Here is a 23,476-nt window from a genome sequence, read left to right as displayed (position 1 = left end):
ACCAGGTGCTGTGGAACATATCCCTGTAATTAGACACCAGGTGTTGTGGAACATATCCCTGTAATTAGACACCAGGTGTTGTGGAACATATCCCTGTAATTAGACACCAGGTGCTGTGGAACATATCCCTGTAATTAGACACCAGGTGCTGTGGAACATATCCCTGTAATTAGACACCAGGTGTTGTGGAACATATCCCTGTAATTAGACACCAGGTGTTGTGGAACATATCCCTGTAATTAGACACCAGGTGCTGTGGAACATATCCCTGTAATTAGACACCAGGTGTTGTGGAACATATCCCTGTAATTAGACACCAGGTGTTGTGGAACATATCCCTGTAATTAGACACCAGGTGTTGTGGAACATATCCCTGTAATTAGACACCAGGTGCTGTGGAACATATCCCTGTAATTAGACACCAGGTGCTGTGGAACATATCCCTGTAATTAGACACCAGGTGTTGTGGAACATATCCCTGTAATTAGACACCAGGTGCTGTGGAACATATCCCTGTAATTAGACACCAGGTGCTGTGGAACATATCCCTGTAATTAGACACCAGGTGCTGTGGAACATATCCCTGTAATTAGACACCAGGTGTTGTGGAACATATCCCTGTAATTAGACACCAGGTGTTGTGGAACATATCCCTGTAATTAGACACCAGGTGCTGTGGAACATATCCCTGTAATTAGACACCAGGTGCTGTGGAACATATCCCTGTAATTAGACACCAGGTGTTGTGGAACATATCCCTGTAATTAGACACCAGGTGCTGTGGAACATATCCCTGTAATTAGACACCAGGTGCTGTGGAACATATCCCTGTAATTAGACACCAGGTGCTGTGGAACATATCCCTGTAATTAGACACCAGGTGTTGTGGAACATATCCCTGTAATTAGACACCAGGTGCTGTGGAACATATCCCTGTAATTAGACACCAGGTGCTGTGGAACATATCCCTGTAATTAGACACCAGGTGTTGTGGAACATATCCCTGTAATTAGACACCAGGTGTTGTGGAACATATCCCTGTAATTAGACACCAGGTGTTGTGGAACATATCCCTGTAATTAGACACCAGGTGCTGTGGAACATATCCCTGTAATTAGACACCAGGTGCTGTGGAACATATCCCTGTAATTAGACACCAGGTGCTGTGGAACATATCCCTGTAATTAGACACCAGGTGCTGTGGAACATATCCCTGTAATTAGACACCAGGTGCTGTGGAACATATCCCTGTAATTAGACACCAGGTGTTGTGGAACATATCCCTGTAATTAGACACCAGGTGCTGTGGAACATATCCCTGTAATTAGACACCAGGTGCTGTGGAACATATCCCTGTAATTAGACACCAGGTGTTGTGGAACATATCCCTGTAATTAGACACCAGGTGTTGTGGAACATATCCCTGTAATTAGACACCAGGTGTTGTGGAACATATCCCTGTAATTAGACACCAGGTGCTGTGGAACATATCCCTGTAATTAGACACCAGGTGCTGTGGAACATATCCCTGTATTTAGACACCAGGTGCTGTGGAACATATCCCTGTAATTAGACACCAGGTGCTGTGGAACATATCCCTGTAATTAGACACCAGGTGCTGTGGAACATATCCCTGTAATTAGACACCAGGTGTTGTGGAACATATCCCTGTAATTAGACACCAGCTGTTGTGGAACATATCCCTGTAATTAGACACCAGGTGTTGTGGAACATATCCCTGTAATTAGACACCAGGTGTTGTGGAACATATCCCTGTAATTAGACACCAGGTGTTGTGGAACATATCCCTGTAATTAGACACCAGGTGTTGTGGAACATATCCCTGTAATTAGACACCAGGTGTTGTGGAACATATCCCTGTAATTAGACACCAGGTGTTGTGGAACATATCCCTGTAATTAGACACCAGGTGCTGTGGAACATATCCCTGTAATTAGACACCAGGTGCTGTGGAACATATCCCTGTAATTAGACACCAGGTGTTGTGGAACATATCCCTGTAATTAGACACCAGGTGCTGTGGAACATATCCCTGTAATTAGACACCAGGTGTTGTGGAACATATCCCTGTAATTAGACACCAGGTGTTGTGGAACATATCCCTGTAATTAGACACCAGGTGTTGTGGAACATATCCCTGTAATTAGACACCAGGTGTTGTGGAACATATCCCTGTAATTAGACACCAGGTGTTGTGGAACATATCCCTGTAATTAGACACCAGGTGTTGTGGAACATATCCCTGTAATTAGACACCAGGTGCTGTGGAACATATCCCTGTAATTAGACACCAGGTGTTGTGGAACATATCCCTGTAATTAGACACCAGGTGTTGTGGAACATATCCCTGTAATTAGACACCAGGTGTTGTGGAACATATCCCTGTAATTAGACACCAGGTGCTGTGGAACATATCCCTGTAATTAGACACCAGGTGCTGTGGAACATATCCCTGTAATTAGACACCAGGTGTTGTGGAACATATCCCTGTAATTAGACACCAGGTGTTGTGGAACATATCCCTGTAATTAGACACCAGGTGTTGTGGAACATATCCCTGTAATTAGACACCAGGTGCTGTGGAACATATCCCTGTAATTAGACACCAGGTGTTGTGGAACATATCCCTGTAATTAGACACCAGGTGCTGTGGAACATATCCCTGTAATTAGACACCAGGTGTTGTGGAACATATCCCTGTAATTAGACACCAGGTGCTGTGGAACATATCCCTGTAATTAGACACCAGGTGCTGTGGAACATATCCCTGTAATTAGACACCAGGTGCTGTGGAACATATCCCTGTAATTAGACACCAGGTGCTGTGGAACATATCCCTGTAATTAGACACCAGGTGCTGTGGAACATATCCCTGTAATTAGACACCAGGTGCTGTGGAACATATCCCTGTAATTAGACACCAGGTGCTGTGGAACATATCCCTGTAATTAGACACCAGGTGCTGTGGAACATATCCCTGTAATTAGACACCAGGTGCTGTGGAACATATCCCTGTAATTAGACACCAGGTGCTGTGGAACATATCCCTGTATTTAGACACCAGGTGCTGTGGAACATATCCCTGTAATTAGACACCAGGTGCTGTGGAACATATCCCTGTAATTAGACACCAGGTGCTGTGGAACATATCCCTGTAATTAGACACCAGGTGCTGTGGAACATATCCCTGTAATTAGACACCAGGTGCTGTGGAACATATCCCTGTAATTAGACACCAGGTGCTGTGGAACATATCCCTGTAATTAGACACCAGGTGCTGTGGAACATATCCCTGTAATTAGACACCAGGTGCTGTGGAACATATCCCTGTAATTAGACACCAGGTGTTGTGGAACATATCCCTGTAATTAGACACCAGGTGCTGTGGAACATATCCCTGTAATTAGACACCAGGTGCTGTGGAACATATCCCTGTAATTAGACACCAGGTGCTGTGGAACATATCCCTGTAATTAGACACCAGGTGTTGTGGAACATATCCCTGTAATTAGACACCAGGTGCTGTGGAACATATCCCTGTAATTAGACACCAGGTGCTGTGGAACATATCCCTGTAATTAGACACCAGGTGCTGTGGAACATATCCCTGTAATTAGACACCAGGTGCTGTGGAACATATCCCTGAACCAAAACAGTGCTGCCTCGGATAGTTTCAATTTCACACTGTCCTTTTATCAGCACGGTTCCAGCTGCTGCGGTGGATGTGTAACCAACCAGGCCAGTTCGCTACACCTTGGTTTGGCTTGGCCTGGTGCGGTTTGGCTTGGCCTGGTTCGGTTTGGCTTGGCCTGGTCCGGTTTGGCTCGGCCTGGTTCGGTTTGGCTCGGCCTGGTGCGGTTTGGCTCGGCCTGGTGCGGTTTGGCTCGGCCTGGTTCGGTTTGGCTCGGCCTGGTTCGGTTTGGCTCGGCCTGGTTCGGTTTGGCTCGGCCTGGTTCGGTTTGGCTTGGCCTGGTTCGGTTTGGCTTGGCCTGGTTCGGTTTGGCTTGGTCTGGTTCGGTTTGGCTTGGCCTGGTTCGGTTTGGCTTGGCCTGGTTCGGTTTGGCTTGGTTCGGTTTGGCTTGGCCTGGTTCGGTTTGGCCTGGTTCGGTTTGGCTTGGCCTGGTTCGGTTTGGCTTGGTCTGGTTCGGTTTGGCTTGGCCTGGTTCGGTTTGGCTTGGCCTGGTTCGGTTTGGCTTGGCCTGGTTCGGTTTGGCTCGGTAGAGTGAAAACCCTCATTGCGGCAATATTCCTGGGCTCTCTGTTGCTGCCCCAGTACTGTACCTGTACCTGTAGCATCTAGTGTACTGTACCTGTACCTGTAGCATCTAGTGTACTGTACCTGTAGCATCTAGAGTACTGTACCTGTAGCATCTAGAGTACTGTACCTGTAGCATCTAGTGTACTGCACCTGTAGCATCTAGTGTACTGTACCTGTAGCATCTAGTGTACTGTACCTGTACCTGTAGCATCTAGTGTACTGTACCTGTAGCATCTAGTGTACTGTACCTGTAGCATCTAGTGTACTGTACCTGTAGCATCTAGTGTACTGTACCTGTACCTGTAGCATCTAGTGTACTGTACCTGTACCTGTAGCATCTAGTGTACTGTACCTGTAGCATCTAGTGTACTGTACCTGTAGCATCTAGTGTACTGTACCTGTACCTGTAGCATCTAGTGTACTGTACCTGCAGCATCTAGTGTACTGTACCTGTAGCATCTAGTGTACTGTACCTGTATCATCTAGTGTGCTGTACCTGTACCTGTAGCATCTAGTGTACTATACCTGTAGCATCTAGTGTACTGTACTATACCTGTAACATCTAGTGTACTATACCTGTAGCATCTAGTGTACTGTACTGTACCTGTACCTGTAGCATCTAGTGTACTGTACCTGTAGCATCTAGTGTACTGTACCTGTAGCATCTAGTGTACTGTACCTGTAGCATCTAGTGTACTGTACCTGTAGCATCTAGTGTACTGTACCTGTAGCATCTAGTGTACTGTACCTGTACCTGTAGCATCTAGTGTACTGTACTATACCTGCAGCATCTAGTGTACTGTACCTGTACCTGTAGCATCTAGTGTACTGTACCTGTACCTGTAGCATCTAGTGTACTGTACCTGTACCTGTAGCATCTAGTGTACTGTACCTGTACCTGTAGCATCTAGTGTACTGTACCTGTAGCATCTAGTGTACTGGACCTGTACCTGTACCTGTAGCATCTAGTGTACTGTACCTGTAGCATCTAGTGTACTGTACCTGTAGCATCTAGTGTACTATACCTGTACCTGTAGCATCTAGTGTACTGTACCTGCACCTGTAGCATCTAGTGTACTGTACCTGTAGCATCTAGTGTACTGTACCTGTACCTGTAGCATCTAGTGTACTGTACTATACCTGTAGCATCTAGTGTACTATACCTGTAGCATCTAGTGTACTGTACTATACCTGTAACATCTAGTGTACTATACCTGTAGCATCTAGTGTACTGTACTGTACCTGTACCTGTAGCATCTAGTGTACTGTACCTGTAGCATCTAGTGTACTGTACCTGTAGCATCTAGTGTACTGTACCTGTAGCATCTAGTGTACTGTACTATACCTGTACCTGTAGCATCTAGTGTACTGTACTATACCTGTACCTGTAGCATCTAGTGTACTGTACTGTACCTGTACCTGTAGCATCTAGTGTACTGTACCTGTAGCATCTAGTGTACTGTACCTGTAGCATCTAGTGTACTGTACCTGTACCTGTAGCATCTAGTGTACTGTACCTGTACCTGTAGCATCTAGTGTACTGTACCTGTACCTGTAGCATCTAGTGTACTATACCTGTACCTGTAGCATCTAGTGTACTGTACCTGTACCTGTAGCATCTAGTGTACTGTACCTGTACCTGCAGCATCTAGTGTACTGTACCTGTACCTGCAGCATCTAGTGTACTGTACCTGTACCTGTAGCATCTAGTGTACTGTACCTGTACCTGCAGCATCTAGTGTACTGTACCTGTAGCATCTAGTGTACTGTACCTGTAGCATCTAGTGTACTATACTGTACCTGTAGCATCTAGTGTACTGTACCTGTAGCATCTAGTGTACTGTACCTGTACCATCTAGTGTACTGTACTATACCTGTAGCATCTAGTGTACTATACCTGTAGCATCTAGTGTACTATACTGTACCTGTAGCATCTAGTGTACTGTACCTGTAGCATCTAGTGTACTGTACCTGTACCATCTAGTGTACTGTACCTGTACCATCTAGTGTACTGTACCTGTATCATCTACTGTACTATACTGTACCTGTAGCATCTAGTGTACTGTACCTGTACCTGTAGCATCTAGTGTACTGTACTGTAACTGTAGCATCTAGTGTACTATACCTGTACCTGTAGCATCTAGTGTACTGTACCTGCACCTGTAGCATCTAGTGTACTGTACCTGTAGCATCTAGTGTACTGTACCTGTACCATCTAGTGTACTGTACTATACCTGTAGCATCTAGTGTACTATACCTGTAGCATCTAGTGTACTGTACTATACCTGTAACATCTAGTGTACTATACCTGTAGCATCTAGTGTACTGTACTGTACCTGTACCTGTAGCATCTAGTGTACTGTACCTGTAGCATCTAGTGTACTGTACTATACCTGTACCTGTAGCATCTAGTGTACTGTACTATACCTGTACCTGTAGCATCTAGTGTACTGTACTGTACCTGTACCTGTAGCATCTAGTGTACTGTACCTGTAGCATCTAGTGTACTGTACCTGTAGCATCTAGTGTACTGTACCTGTACCTGTAGCATCTAGTGTACTGTACCTGTAGCATCTAGTGTACTGTACCTGTACCTGTAGCATCTAGTGTACTGTACCTGTACCTGTAGCATCTAGTGTACTGTACCTGTACCTGTAGCATCTAGTGTACTGTACTGTACCTGTAGCATCTAGTGTACTATACCTGTACATGTAGCATCTAGTGTACTGTACCTGTACCTGTAGCATCTAGTGTACTGTACTGTAACTGTAGCATCTAGTGTACTGTACCTGTACCTGTAGCATCTAGTGTACTGTACTATACCTGTAGCATCTAGTGTACTGTACCTGTACCTGTACCTGTAGCATCTAGTGTACTGTACCTGTATCATCTAGTGTACTGTACTGTAACTGTAGCATCTAGTGTACTATACCTGTACCTGTACCTGTAGCATCTAGTGTACTATACCTGTACCTGTACCTGTAGCATCTAGTGTACTATACCTGTACCTGTACCTGTAGCATCTAGTGTACTATACCTGTACCTGTACCTGTAGCATCTAGTGTACTGTACCTGACCAGCTGGAAGATCCGTCTGAGGTAGGACTTGATCTCTTCCACAGCCTGTCGTAGCAACCGTCTGTTAGATCCTACCCCGATATAGGTCATCCTGTACACGGTCACTACGGTCTCTACTAACCCTCCCAGAGGGTGGAGGGGAGTCTCACAGGCCTGGAGAAGGACGGGGGGAGGAGGAGGATGGAGAAGAGAGGTGCAATGAGGAAGAAGAAGACGACAAATCATCTAGCAAGCACCAAGTCCCACGCAACAACAGTCCCAATCTGTTATCGTGTCAAAACACAACTAGGTATACTGGGAATATCAGTCTGCTACCCTTGACAGCTGTTGCCCTAATCAGTCTGCTACCCTTGACAGCTGTTGACCCTAATCAGTCTGCTACCCTTGACAGCTGTTGGCCTTATCAGTCTGCTACCCTTGACAGCTGTTGCCCTTATCAGTCTGCTACCCTTAACAGCTGTTGCCCTAATCAGTCTGCTACCCTTGACAGCTGTTGCCCCTATCAGTCTGCTACCCTTGACAGCTGTTGGCCTTAATCAGTCTGCTACCCTTAACAGCTGTTGCCCTAATCAGTCTGCTACCCTTGACAGCTGTTGACCTTATCAGTCTGCTACCGTTAACAGCTGTTGCCCTTATCAGTCTGCTATCCCTTGACAGCTGTTGACCTTATCAGTCTGCTACCCTTGACAGCTGTTGACCTAATCAGTCTGCTACCCTTGACAGCTGTTGCCCATATCAGTCTGCTACCGTTAACAGCTGTTGGCCATATCAGTCTGCTATCCTTGACAGCTGTTGACCTTATCAGTCTGCTACCCTTGACAGCTGTTGGCCTACAGTACAGTGTGTCCAGGTGTGTGTCTAGGTGTGTGTCTAGGTGTGTGTCCAGGTGTGTACGTCCAGGTGTGTATCCAGGTGTGTGTCCAGGTGTGTGTCCAGGTGTGTGTCCAGGTGTGAGTGTCCAGGTGTGAGTGTCCAGGTGTGTGTGTCCAGGTGTGTGTCCAGGTGTGTGTGTCCAGGTGTGTGTGTCTAGGTGTGTGTGTCTAGGTGTGTGTCCAGGTGTGTGTCCAGGTGTGTGTCCAGGTGTGTGTGTCTAGGTGTGTGTGTCCAGGTGTGTGTGTCCAGGTGTGTGTATCCAGGTGTGTGTGTAAAATGTGTGTTATTCACCTTGGTGAGGTATCTTCGGATGACCTCATACCTCCCAGCAGTAATCGGACCTGTGTGTTGAGGAATCACCTCCAGCTTCTCCAGGACTCTACTCTGAGACCTGCTCAGCAGCTCTGGACTGGAGACAGACATCATACAGCCATCACTATAGAAACCATGCACCGTGAGTGTTTGTCCAGTTGTGTGTTTCCAGGTGTGTGTGTTCAGGTGTGTGTGTTAAAGTGTGTGTCCAGGTGTGTGTGTCCAGGTGTGTGTATCCAGGTGTGTGTGTTAAGGTGTGTGTCCAGGTGTGTGTGTCCAGGTGTGTATCCAGGTGTGTGTGTTAAGGTGTGTGTCCAGGTGTGTGTATCCAGGTGTGTGTTAAAGTGTGTGTCCAGGTGTCTGTGTCCAGGTGTCTGTGTCCAGGTGTGTGTATCCAGGTGTGTGTGTTAAGGTGTGTGTCCAGGTGTGTATCCAGGTGTGTGTATCCAGGTGTGTGTGTTAAGGTGTGTCCAGGTGTGTGTATCCAGGTGTGTGTATCCAGGTGTGTGTGTTAAGGTGTGTGTCCAGGTGTGTGTGTCCAGGTGTGTGTATCCAGGTGTGTGTATCCAGGTGTGTGTGTTAAGGTGTGTGTCCAGGTGTGTATCCAGGTGTGTGTATCCAGGTGTGTGTGTTAAAGTGTGTATCCAGGTGTGTATCCAGGTGTATGTGTCCAGGTGTGTGTCCAGGTGTGTGTGTTAAAGTGTGTGTCCAGGTGTGTGTGTCCAGGTGTGTATCCAGGTGTGTAAATGAGCATAATATAAAAATCCCCATAAAGCTAGAGACATATTGTTTAGCATGATCCGGGTGGTCTCAGTCCATCCAGACCAAAGTCAGTACAGCCCATCTGCTACACACTAATATGACCCCCTGTGGAAAGGTGAGACTCTCACCAACACGTACATGTCTGTTGTTTTGCTTTCAGGATCCCAACAGGCCTTACAGGACTCGTCTGATGGTACTTTTACGAAAGCATAGTGAGCGGGAATCGTCTGAGACCAGTCACCCAGACAGCTGATGAAACTGAGGAGTATTTCTGTCTGTAATTAAAGCCCTTTTGTAGGGGAAAAACTCATTCTGATTGGCTGGGCCTGGCTCCCAAGATGGTGGGCCAATGCCCTCCCAGACCCATTCATGGCTGAGCCCCTGCCCAGTCATGTGAAATCCATAGATTAGGGCCTTATGAATTTATTTCAATTAACTGATTCTCTTATATGAACTGTAACTCAGTACAATCTTCGAAAATGTTTATTTTGGTTTATATTTGTTTGTATTTTTGTTCAGTATATAGAAAATTGCAGTTTAAACGTTAAGCAAAATTGTCAAGTTGTGTGTGTGTGTGTGTGTGTGTGTGTGTGTGTGTGTGTGTGTGTGTGTGTGTGTGTGTGTGTGTGTGTGTGTGTGTGTGTGTACCTGTCTCTGCGTCCTGTGGTGAGTGTAACAGCTATATTGTCCCAGGCCCTCATGCTCTCCTCAGGCTTTCCCGGGTCCTCACAGCCCAGCCTGCTCCAACACTCTGAGAACACTGCCTTCCACTTCTGCTCTGGGGATACGGATAGACGGCCCACCTCACTGTAGATAAACACAGACAGCCACACTGTAGATAAACACAGACAGCCTCACTGTAGAGAAACACAGACAGCCTCACTGTAGAGAAACACAGACAGCCACACTGTAGATAAACACAGACAGCCACACTGTAGAGAAACACAGACAGCCTCACTGTAGAGAAACACAGACAGCCTCACTGTAGATAAACACAGACAGCCACACTGTAGATAAACACAGACAGCCTCACTGTAGATAAACACAGACAGCCTCACTGTAGATAAACACAGACAGCCTCACTGTAGATAAACACAGACAGCCACACTGTAGAGAAACACAGACAGCCACACTGTAGAGAAACACAGACAGCCTCACTGTAGAGAAACACAGACAGCCTCACTGTAGAGAAACACAGACAGCCTCACTGTAGAGAAACACAGACAGCCACACTGTAGAGAAACACAGACAGCCTCACTGTAGAGAAACACAGACAGCCACACTGTAGAGAAACACAGACAGCCTCACTGTAGAGAAACACAGACAGCCTCACTGTAGATAAACACAGACAGCCTCACTGTAGAGAAACACAGACAGCCTCACTGTAGAGAAACACAGACAGCCACACTGTAGAGAAACACAGACAGCCTCACTGTAGAGAAACACAGACAGCCACACTGTAGATAAACACAGACAGCCACACTGTAGAGAAACACAGACAGCCTCACTGTAGATAAACACAGACAGCCTCACTGTAGAGAAACACAGACAGCCACACTGTAGAGAAACACAGACAGCCACACTGTAGAGAAACACAGACAGCCTCACTGTAGATAAACACAGACAGCCACACTTTAGAGAAACACAGACAGCCACACTGTAGAGAAACACAGACAGCCTCACTGTAGATAAACACAGACAGCCTCACTGTAGAGAAACACAGACAGCCACACTGTAGAGAAACACAGACAGCCACACTGTAGATAAACACAGACAGCCACACTGTAGAGAAACACAGACAGCCTCACTGTAGAGAAACACAGACAGCCACACTGTAGATAAACACAGACAGCCTCACTGTAGAGAAACACAGACAGCCTCACTGTAGATAAACACAGACAGCCACACTGTAGATAAACACAGACAGCCTCACTGTAGATAAACACAGACAGCCACACTGTAGATAAACACAGACAGCCTCACTGTAGATAAACACAGACAGCCACACTGTAGATAAACACAGACAGCCTCACTGTAGAGAAACACAGACAGCCACACTGTAGAGAAACACAGACAGCCACACTGTAGAGAAACACAGACAGCCACACTGTAGAGAAACACAGACAGCCTCACTGTAGAGAAACACAGACAGCCACACTGTAGATAAACACAGACAGCCTCACTGTAGATAAACACAGACAGCCACACTGTAGAGAAACACAGACAGCCTCACTGTAGAGAAACACAGACAGCCTCACTGTAGATAAACACAGACAGCCACACTGTAGATAAACACAGACAGCCACACTGTAGAGAAACACAGACAGCCTCACTGTAGATAAACACAGACAGCCACACTGTAGATAAACACAGACAGCCTCACTGTAGATAAACACAGACAGCCTCACTGTAGATAAACACAGACAGCCTCACTGTAGATAAACACAGACAGCCTCACTGTAGATAAACACAGACAGCCACACTGTAGATAAACACAGACAGCCTCACTGTAGATAAACACAGACAGCCACACTGTAGATAAACACAGACAGCCTCACTGTAGAGAAACACAGACAGCCACACTGTAGAGAAACACAGACAGCCACACTGTAGAGAAACACAGACAGCCACACTGTAGAGAAACACAGACAGCCTCACTGTAGAGAAACACAGACAGCCTCACTGTAGATAAACACAGACAGCCACACTGTAGATAAACACAGACAGCCACACTGTAGAGAAACACAGACAGCCTCACTGTAGAGAAACACAGACAGCCTCACTGTAGATAAACACAGACAGCCACACTGTAGATAAACACAGACAGCCACACTGTAGAGAAACACAGACAGCCTCACTGTAGATAAACACAGACAGCCACACTGTAGATAAACACAGACAACCACACTGTAGATAAACACAGACAGCCTCACTGTAGATAAACACAGACAGCCACACTGTAGATAAACACAGACAGCCTCACTGTAGAGAAACACAGACAGCCACACTGTAGAGAAACACAGACAGCCACACTGTAGAGAAACACAGACAGCCACACTGTAGATAAACACAGACAGCCACACTGTAGAGAAACACAGACAGCCTCACTGTAGAGAAACACAGACAGCCACACTGTAGAGAAACACAGACAGCCACACTGTAGAGAAACACAGACAGCCTCACTGTAGAGAAACACAGACAGCCACACTGTAGATAAACACAGACAGCCTCACTGTAGATAAACACAGACAGCCACACTGTAGAGAAACACAGACAGCCTCACTGTAGATAAACACAGACAGCCTCACTGTAGATAAACACAGACAGCCTCACTGTAGAGAAACACAGACAGCCACACTGTAGAGAAACACAGACAGCCACACTGTAGAGAAACACAGACAGCCTCACTGTAGATAAACACAGACAGCCACACTGTAGAGAAACACAGACAGCCTCACTGTAGAGAAACACAGACAGCCACACTGTAGATAAACACAGACAGCCTCACTGTAGAGAAACACAGACAGCCTCACTGTAGATAAACACAGACAGCCTCACTGTAGATAAACACAGACAGCCTCACTGTAGAGAAACACAGACAGCCTCACTGTAGAGAAACACAGACAGCCACACTGTAGATAAACACAGACAGCCTCACTGTAGAGAAACACAGACAGCCTCACTGTAGATAAACACAGACAGCCTCACTGTAGATAAACACAGACAGCCTCACTGTAGATAAACACAGACAGCCACACTGTAGATAAACACAGACAGCCTCACTGTAGAGAAACACAGACAGCCTCACTGTAGAGAAACACAGACAGCCACACTGTAGAGAAACACAGACAGCCTCACTGTAGATAAACACAGACAGCCTCACTGTAGAGAAACACAGACAACCACACTGTAGAGAAAACACAGACAGTCTCACTGTAGAGAAACACAGACAGCCTCACTGTAGAGAAACACAGACAGCCACACTGTAGATAAACACAGACAGCCACACTGTAGATAAACACAGACAGCCTCACTGTAGAGAAACACAGACAGCCTCACTGTAGAGAAACACAGACAGCCACACTGTAGAGAAACACAGACAGCCTCACTGTAGAGAAACACAGACAGCCTCACTGTAGATAAACACAGACAGCCTCACTGTAGAGAAACACAGACAACCACACTGTAGAGAAAACACAGACAGTCTCACTGTAGAGAAACACAGACAGCCTCACTGTAGAGAAACACAGACAGCCACACTGTAGATAAACACAGACAGCCACACTGTAGATAAACACAGACAGCCACACTGTAGAGAAAACACAGACAACCACACTGTAGAGAAAACACAGACAACCACACTGTAGAGAAACACAGACAACCTCACTGTAGATAAACACAGACAACCTCACTGTAGAGAAACACAGACAGCCTCACTGTAGAGAAACACAGACAGCCTCACTGTAGATAAACACAGACAGCCACACTGTAGAGAAACACAGACAACCTCACTGTAGATAAACACAGACAACCTCACTGTAGAGAAACACAGACAGCCACACTGTAGATAAACACAGACAGCCACACTGTAGAGAAACACAGACAGCCACACTGTAGATAAACACAGACAGCCACACTGTAGAGAAACACAGACAGCCACACTGTAGATAAACACAGACAGCCACACTGTAGAGAAACACAGACAGCCACACTGTAGAGAAACACAGACAGCCACACTGTAGAGAAACACAGACAGCCTCACTGTAGAGAAACACAGACAGTCTCACTGTAGATAAACACAGACAGCCACACTGTAGATAAACACAGACAACCACACTGTAGAGAAAACACAGACAGTCTCACTGTAGAAAAACACAGACAGCCACACTGTAGAGAAACACAGACAGCCACACTGTAGATAAACACAGACAGCCACACTGTAGAGAAACACAGACAACCACACTGTAGAGAAAACACAGACAGTCTCACTGTAGAGAAACACAGACAGCCTCACTGTAGAGAAACACAGACAGCCACACTGTAGATAAACACAGACAGCCACACTGTAGATAAACACAGACAGCCACACTGTAGAGAAAACACAGACAACCACACTGTAGATAAACACAGACAACCTCACTGTAGAGAAAACACAGACAGCCTCACTGTAGATAAACCCAGACAGACAGGCAGAGAGACACACAGACAGTCAGAGAGAGACGGCGCAGGGAGAGATGAAAGCTCACACTTTACATCAAATGATATTAGATTTCTAGTGTATAAAGAAGATGATCCTTACAGCACCCAGGCTGATATCTTCTTGTCAGGTTCAGAAAGGTCAGGCTTCATGTAGGTCCCCATGATCTTCAGCCCTGAGCTCCACTCTCCATTAAACTGACCCTCTACGTAGTCTCCGTTGGACATGGACAGGGTACCCTGGGAAAGACGGAAACACAAGATGAGCGTTTATGCATTATCTTCTGACAGAGGGGCGTCAATTCTAAACGACTAAAGTCTCACGTAATTGGTCAGCTGCTCGACAAGTTTTGGGTTCATATATGTAACGAGGTTAAGAAACGTTACAACGAGGAGCGGAACGAGAACGAGGAGCGGAACGAGAACGAGGAGCGGAACCGGAACGAGGAGCGGAACGAGAACGAGGAGCGGAACGAGAACGAGGAGCGGAACGAGAACGAGGAGCGGAACCGGAACGAGGAGCGGAACCAGAACGAGGAGCGGAACCAGAACGAGGAGCGGAACCAGAACGAGGAGCGGAACCGGAACGAGGAGCGGAACCGAGGAGCGGAACCGAGGAGCGGAACCGGAACGAGGAGCGGAACCGAGGAGCGGAACCGGAACGAGGAACGGAACCAAAACGAGGAGCGGAACCGAGGAGCGGAACCGGAACGAGGAGCGGAACCAAAACGAGGAGCGGAACAAGAACGAGGAGCGGAACGAGAATGAGGAGCGGAACCGGAACGAGGAGCGGAACCAGAACGAGGAGCGGAACCGGAACGAGGGGCGGAACCGGAACGAGGAGCGGAACCGGAACGAGGAGCGGAACGAGGAGCGGAACCAGAACGAGGAGCGGAACCAGAACGAGGAGCGGAACCAGAACGAGGAGCGGAACCAAAACGAGGGGCGGAACCCTTTCTCTTCGCAAGTTACGGGATCGATGTCCCCTCCTCAGCTGAAAATTCGAAGTATGTTAACACCTACGAAATCGTGATTTTTCTAAATAACCAGTGAGGAAAAACCCAAACACTAGAACTACTGTTGCTCGTGAGCCCACGCATCCCATTTCCTCCCGACAGATTCTACCGTACCAGTTATGTTCACACAGAGATTACAGTGCCATGAACCATTCAGTGCAGACAATTTGTTGCGCTACCTTGCGTAAGACAATGGTGTTTATGTGTATTAGAGTGAGATGTATATGTTTTTCTTTTTTTTTATTAAGGCGTGATGTCTTCTGAGGCTTTAAGTTCATTCATAGAGATAAATACCACTCTCTTCATCCACCTTGCCATTTAGGGGTCCAGTCTTCTGAGAAATCTCCCTCTCTCTTCATTTTTTAAAAATTGTTTTATTTATTTATTTAACCTTTTATTTAACTAGGCAAGTCCGTTAACTTCTTTGGGATAGAACGTAAAACTACTCTTGCCCAGAAACTAGAATATGCATATAATTAGTAGATTTGGATAGAAAACGATCTAAAGTTTCTAAAACTGTTTGAATGGTGTCTGTGAGTATAACAGAATTCATATGGCAGGCCAAAACCTGAGAAGATTCCATACAGGAAGTGCCCTGTCTGACAATTTGTTGTCCTTCTGTTACATCTCTATCGAAATTACAGCATCTGTGCTGTAACGTGACACTTTCTAAGGCTTCCATTGGCTCTCTAAAGCCGCCAGAAAGTGGAATGGGGTGTAAGCTGTCTCTGGGCAAAGTATAGGAGGAGAGTTTGTAAGTGGTCAGCCTGGGGACAGTGAGACTGGAGATGCGGGGTCACGAGAACTCGCCATGTTTTTCTTTCTCTCTTTGAATGAATACAACGTTGCCCGGTTGGAATATTATCGCTATTTTACGAGAAAAATAGCATAAAAATTGATTTTAAACAGCGTTTGACATGCTTCTAAGTACGGTACTGGAATATTTTGAATTTTTTTGTCACGAAATGCGATCGCGCGTTACCCTTCGGATTGTGACCTGAACGCATGAACAAAACAGAGCTATTTGAATATAACTATGGATTATTTGGAACCAAAACAACATTTGTTGTTGAAGTAGAAGTCCTGGGAGTGCATTCTGATGAAGAACAGCAAAGGTAATCCAATTTTTCTAATAGTAATTCTGAGTTTAGGCTGCCCGACGTTGGCGGGTCTGACTAGCTAGCCTTGATGGCCGAGCTATGTACTCAGAATATTGCAAAATGTGCTTTTGCCGAAAAGCTATTTTAAAATCAGACATAGCGATTGCATAAAGGAGTTCTGTATCTATAATTTTTAAAATAATTGTTAGTATTTTGTCAACGTTTATCATGAGTAATTTAGTAAATTCACCGGAATTTTTCGGTGGGTATGCTAGTTCTGAACATCACATGCTAATGTAAAAAGCTGTTTTTTGATAGAAATATGAACTTGATTGAACAAAACATGCATGTATTGTATAACATAATGTCCTAGAAGTGTCATCTGATGAAGATCATCAAAGGTTAGTGCTGCATTTAGCTGTGGTTTGGGTTTTTGTGACATATATGCTTGCTTTCAAAATGGCTGTGTGCCTATTTTTGGTTGGGTACTCTCCTGACATAATCTAATGTTTTGCTTTCGCTGTAAAGCCTTTTTGAAATCGGACAATGTGGTTAGATTAACGAGAGTCTTATCTTTAAAATGGTGTAAAATAGTTGATTGTTTGAGAAAATTGAATTGTGGTATTTTAGTTGGTTTTGTATTTCGCGCCGTGCGATGCCATTGGCTGTTGGCTAGGGGAACGTCTGTCCTCAACAGGTTAAGAACAAATTCTTATTTTCAATGACGGCCTACCGGGGAACAGTGGGTTAACTGTCTTGTTTAGGGGCAGAACGACAGATTTTTTACCTTGTCAGCTCTGGGATTCGATCTAGCAACCTTTTCAATTACTGGCCCAACGCTCTAACCACCAGGCTACCTGCCTCCTCTAACCACTAGGCTACCTGCCTCCTCTAACCACTAGGCTACCTGCCTCCTCTAACCACTAGGGTACCTGCCTCCTCTAACCACTAGACTACCTGCCTCCTCTAACCACTAGGCTACCTGCCTCCTCTAACCACCAGGCTACCTGCCTCCTCTAACCACTAGGCTACCTGCCTCCTCTAACCACTAGGCTACCTGCCTCCTCTAACCACTAGGGTACCCGCCTCCTCTAACCACTAGGCTACCCGCCTCCTCTAACCACTAGGCTACCCGCCTCCTCTAACCACTAGGCTACCCGCCTCCTCTAACCACTAGGCTACCCGCCTCATCTAACCACTAGGCTACCCGCCTCCTCTAACCACTAGGCTACCTGCCTCCCCCCTCTAACCACAAGGCTGGCTACCTGCCTCCTCTAACCACTAGGCTACCCGCCTCCTCTAACCACTAGGCTACCCGCCTCCTCTAACCACTAGGCTACCCGCCTCCTCTAACCACTAGGCTACCCGCCACCTCTAACCACTAGGCTACCCGCCTCCTCTAACCACTAGGCTACCCGCCACCTCTAACCACTAGGCTACCTGCCTCCCCTCTCTAACCACTAGGCTACCTGCCTCCCCTCTAACCACTAGGCTACCTGCCTCCCCTCTAACCACTAGGCTACCTGCCTCCCCTCTAACCACTAGGCTACCTGCCTCCCCTCTAACCACTAGGCTACCCGCCTCCTCTAACCACTAGGCTCTACCCGCCTCCTCTAACCACTAGGCTCTACCCGCCTCCTCTAACCACTAGGCTCTACCCGCCTCCTCTAACCACTTGGCTCTACCTGCCTCCTCTAACCACTAGGCTACCTGCCTCCTCTAACCACTAGGCTCTACCTGCCTCCTCTAACCACTAGGCTCTACCTGCCTCCTCTAACCACTAGACTACCTGCCTCCTCTAACCACTAGGCTACCCGCCTCCTCTAACCACTAGGCTCTACCTGCCTCCTCTAACCACCAGGCTACCTGCCTCCTCTAACCACTAGGCTCTACCTGCCTCCTCTAACCACTAGGCTCTACCTGCCTCCTCTAACCACTAGGCTACCCGCCTCCTCTAACCACTAGGCTACCTGCCTCCTCTAACCACTAGGCTACCTGCCTCCTCTAACCACTAGGCTACCCGCCTCCTCTAACCACTAGGCTACCCGCCTCCTCTAACCACTAGGCTACCCGCCTCCTCTAACCACTAGGCTACCCGCCTCCTCTAACCACTAGGCTACCCGCCTCCTCTAACCACTAGGCTCTACCTGCCTCCTCTAACCACTAGGCTACCCGCCTCCTCTAACCACTAGACTACCCGCCTCCTCTAACCACTAGGCTACCCGCCTCCTCTAACCACTAGGCTACCCGCCTCCTCTAACCACTAGACTACCTGCCTCCTCTAACCACTAGGCTACCCGCCTCCTCTAACCACTAGGCTAACCCAACTCATCTAACCACTAGGCTACCCGCCTCCTCTAACCACTAGGCTACCCGCCTCCTCTAACCACTAGGCTACCCGCCTCCTCTAACCACTAGGCTCTACCTGCCTCCTCTAACCACTAGGCTACCCGCCTCCTCTAACCACTAGGCTACCCGCCTCCTCTAACCACTAGGCTACCCGCCTCCTCTAACCACTAGGCTACCCGCCTCCTCTAACCACTAGGCTACCCGCCTCCTCTAACCACTAGGCTACCTGCCTCCTCTAACCACTAGGCTACCTGCCTCCTCTAACCACTAGGCTACCCGCCTCCTCTAACCACTAGGCTACCTGCCTCCTCTAACCACTAGGCTACCTGCCTGCCTCCTCTAACCACTAGGCTACCTGCCTCCTCTAACCACTAGGCTACCTGCCTCCTCTAACCACTACCTGCCTCCTCTAACCACTAGGCTACCTGCCTCCTCTAACCACTAGGCTACCTGCCTCCTCTAACCACTAGGCTACCTGCCTCCTCTAACCACTAGGCTACCCGCCTCATCTAACCACTAGGCTACCCGCCTCCTCTAACCACTAGGCTACCCGCCTCCTCTAACCACTAGGCTACCTGCCTCCTCTAACCACTAGGCTACCCGCCTCCTCTAACCACTAGGCTACCTGCCTCCTCTAACCACTAGGCTACCCGCCTCCTCTAACCACTAGGCTACCTGCCTCCTCTAACCACTAGGCTCTACCTGCAGCCCTTCATCTCTATCTCTACCTTACCTTGCCATTAGGGGTCCAGTCTTCTGAGAACTCTCCCTCAAACGCTGTGTCATCATCAGATACTAGTAGACCAGTACCCTAACAGAAAATATCACATTGAGATCAAGTTAGACGGGACGGGTTGAGGGTAGCTGAAGAATGGGATTCAAAACAAAACTATATAACTATTGTAAACTAGATTGTGACAGTAAAAATGTATATAGTATGTATAAACAGGAAGTAGAAACCTAAGGATTATTTTCCATTAGTTTACTCCAATTAGGAAAGAGGTGGTAGGGTTAGGGGGAAATAATAAAGGAAAATATATTTACAAATATATACAGTATATTCATATATATTTACCCCCCCAAAAAAAATTAATGCGGGATTGTAAATAATGCAGATAATTATATTGATAGAAGCCACAATCTATTTGCAATATTAAAGCTGATCTACAGCTTTAAAAAATATATATAAAAACATTTTATATTTAAAGATTGAGATTGCATTCATCAGGCCTACAGCACTGAACACACAGAGAGACAGAGACAGAGACAGAGACAGAGACAGAGACAGAGAGAGAGAGAGAGAGAGAGAGAGAGAGAGAGAGAGAGAGAGAGAGAGAGAGAGAGAGAGAGAGAGAGAGAGAGAGAGAGAGAGAGAGAGAGAGAGAGAGAGAGAGAGAGAGAGAGAGAGAGAGAGAGAGAGAGAGAGAGATAGAGAGAGAGAGAGAGAGAGAGAGAGAGAGAGAGAGAGAGAGAGAGAGAGAGAGAGAGAGAGAGAGAGAGAGAGAGAGAGAGAGAGAGAGATAGATAGATAGATAGATAGATAGATAGATAGATAGATAGATAGATAGATAGATAGATAGATAGATAGATAGATAGATAGATAGATAGATAGATAGATAGATAGATAGATAGATAGATAGATAGATAGAGAGAGAGAGAGAGAGAGAGAGAGAGAGAGAGAGAGAGAGAGAGAGAGAGAGAGAGAGAGAGAGAGAGAGAGAGAGAGAGAGAGAGAGAGAGAGAGAGAGAGAGAGAGAGAGAGAGAGAGAGAGAGAGAGAGAGAGAGAGAGAGAGAGAGAGATAGATAGATAGATAGATAGATAGATAGATAGATAGATAGATAGATAGATAGATAGATAGATAGATAGATAGATAGATAGATAGATAGATAGATAGATAGATAGATAGATAGATAGATAGATAGATAGATAGATAGATAGATAGATAGATAGATAGATAGATAGATAGAGAGATAGAGAGATAGATAGATAGATAGATAGATAGATAGATAGATAGATAGATAGATAGATAGATAGATAGATAGATAGATAGATACTCACCATCATCTTGTTGTTACTGAAGGTCCCTTCATAGTAAAGACCAAACTGAGTGACTACCACTCCACTGCCCTGACGCTGGTCATCAACCCACAGCCCCATGTACTTCTCTCCTCTGAAACAACACAGACAGATAGAACGGAGAAAAGCAGAGCAGCAATCACAGGACGTTTTTATCAACAGATCTGAGACCAGGCTATTCCACAGATGTACGTTTTTATTAATAGATCTGAGACCAGGCTATTCAACCACAGATGTACGTTTTTATTAATAGATCTGAGACCAGGCTATTCAACCACAGATGTACGTTTTTATTAATAGATCTGAGACCAGGCTATTCAACCACAGATGGACGTTTTTATCATCAGATCTGAGACCAGGCTATTCAACCACAGATGGACGTTTTTGATGACGAATCAAGTCAATCAAGCGCTGTACTATACCTAGTGATGTCATCAAGGACTCCATATCCCATCTTCTTGTCTTGAAGCCACTGGCCAACGAACACACTGGAAGAAGAGCCAATCAGCTTCCCAGAGCTCAGCATCCCATGGCCCTGACGGACGTTCTCATGGAAGGATCCCTCATACACCTGACCTGTAGCATACCTGGAGAGAACTACAATCATACACCTGACCTGTAGCATACCTGGAGAGAACTACAATCATACACCTGACCTGTAGCATACCTGGAGAGAACTACAATCATACACCTGACCTGTAGCATACCTGGAGAGAACTACAATCATACACCTGTATCATACCTGGAGAGAACTACAATCATACACCTGTATCATACCTGGAGAGAACTACAATCATACACCTGTATCATACCTGGAGAGAACTACAATCACACACCTGACCTGTATCATACCTGGAGAGAACTACAATCATACACCTGACCTGTATCATACCTGGAGAGAACTACAATCATACACCTGTATCATACCTGGAGAGAACTACAATCATACACCTGTATCATACCTGGAGAGAACTACAATCACACACCTGTATCATACCTGGAGAGAACTACAATCATACACCTGTATCATACCTGGAGAAAACTACAATCATACACCTGACCTGTATCATACCTGGAGAGAACTACAATCATACACCTGACCTGTATCATACCTTGAGAGAACTACAATAATACACCTGTATCATACCTGGAGAGAACTACAATCATACACCTGTATCATACCTGGAGAGAACTACAATCACACACCTGTATCATACCTGGAGAGAACTACAATCATACACCTGTATCATAGAACTACAATCATACACCTGTATCATACCTGGAGAGAACTACAATAATACACCTGTATCATACCTGGAGAGAACTACAATCATACACCTGTAGCATACCTGGAGAGAACTACGACCATACACCTGACCTGTATCATACCTGGAGAGAACTACAATCACACACCTGTATCATACCTGGAGAGAACTACAATCATACACCTGTATCATACCTCGAGAGAACTACAATCATACACCTGTATCATACCTGGAGAGAACTACAATCATACACCTGTATCATACCTGGAGAGAACTACAATCATACACCTGTATCATACCTGGAGAGAACTACAATCATACACCTGTATCATACCTGGAGAAAACTACAATCAAACACCTGTATCATACCTGGAGAGAACTACAATCATACACCTGTATCATACCTGGAGAGAACTACAATCATACACCTGTATCATACCTGGAGAGAACTACAATCATACACCTGTATCATACCTGGAGAGAACTACAATCACACACCTTTATCATACCTGGAGAGAACTACAATCATACACCTGTATCATACCTGGAGAGAACTACAATCATACACCTGTAGCATACCTGGAGAGAACTACGACCATACACCTGTATCATACCTGGAGAGAACTACAATCATACACCTGTATCATACCTGGAGAGAACTACAATCATACACCTGTATCATACCTGGAGAGAACTACAATCATACACCTGTATCATACCTGGAGAGAACTACAATCACACACCTGTATCATACCTGGAGAGAACTACAATCATACACCTGTATCATACCTGGAGAGAACTACAATCATACACCTGACCTGTATCATACCTGGAGAGAACTACAATCATACACCTGTATCATACCTGGAGAGAACTACAATCATACACCTGTATCATACCTGGAGAGAACTACAATCATACACCTGTATCATACCTGGAGAGAACTACAATCATACACCTGACCTGTATCATACCTGGAGAAAACTACAATCATACACCTGACCTGTATCATACCCGGAGAGAACTACAATCATACACCTGTATCATACCTGGAGAGAACTACAATCATACACCTGTATCATACCTGGAGAGAACTACAATAATACACCTGTATCATACCTGGAGAGAACTACAATCATACACCTGTATCATACCTGGAGAGAACTACA

General features: G+C 46.0%; 1 protein-coding gene across 1 annotated transcript in view; it reads right to left on the bottom strand.

Moving 5' to 3' along the window:
- Window positions 1-23,476, bottom strand: part of LOC106595535 (alsin) — a 154,793-nt gene that overhangs the window by 18,559 nt on the left and 112,758 nt on the right. The window contains 7 exon segments of the mRNA XM_045712935.1: window positions 7,352-7,509; window positions 8,521-8,638; window positions 9,952-10,110; window positions 14,603-14,739; window positions 19,698-19,775; window positions 21,025-21,136; window positions 21,465-21,629. Of these exon segments, the coding sequence (XP_045568891.1) occupies window positions 7,352-7,509; window positions 8,521-8,638; window positions 9,952-10,110; window positions 14,603-14,739; window positions 19,698-19,775; window positions 21,025-21,136; window positions 21,465-21,629 (927 nt within the window).

Source organism: Salmo salar, unplaced genomic scaffold (genome assembly GCF_905237065.1).
Source record: "Salmo salar unplaced genomic scaffold, Ssal_v3.1, whole genome shotgun sequence".
Classification (NCBI taxonomy): Eukaryota; Metazoa; Chordata; class Actinopteri; order Salmoniformes; family Salmonidae; genus Salmo; species Salmo salar.
This window is presented reverse-complemented; position numbering and strand designations above follow the sequence as displayed.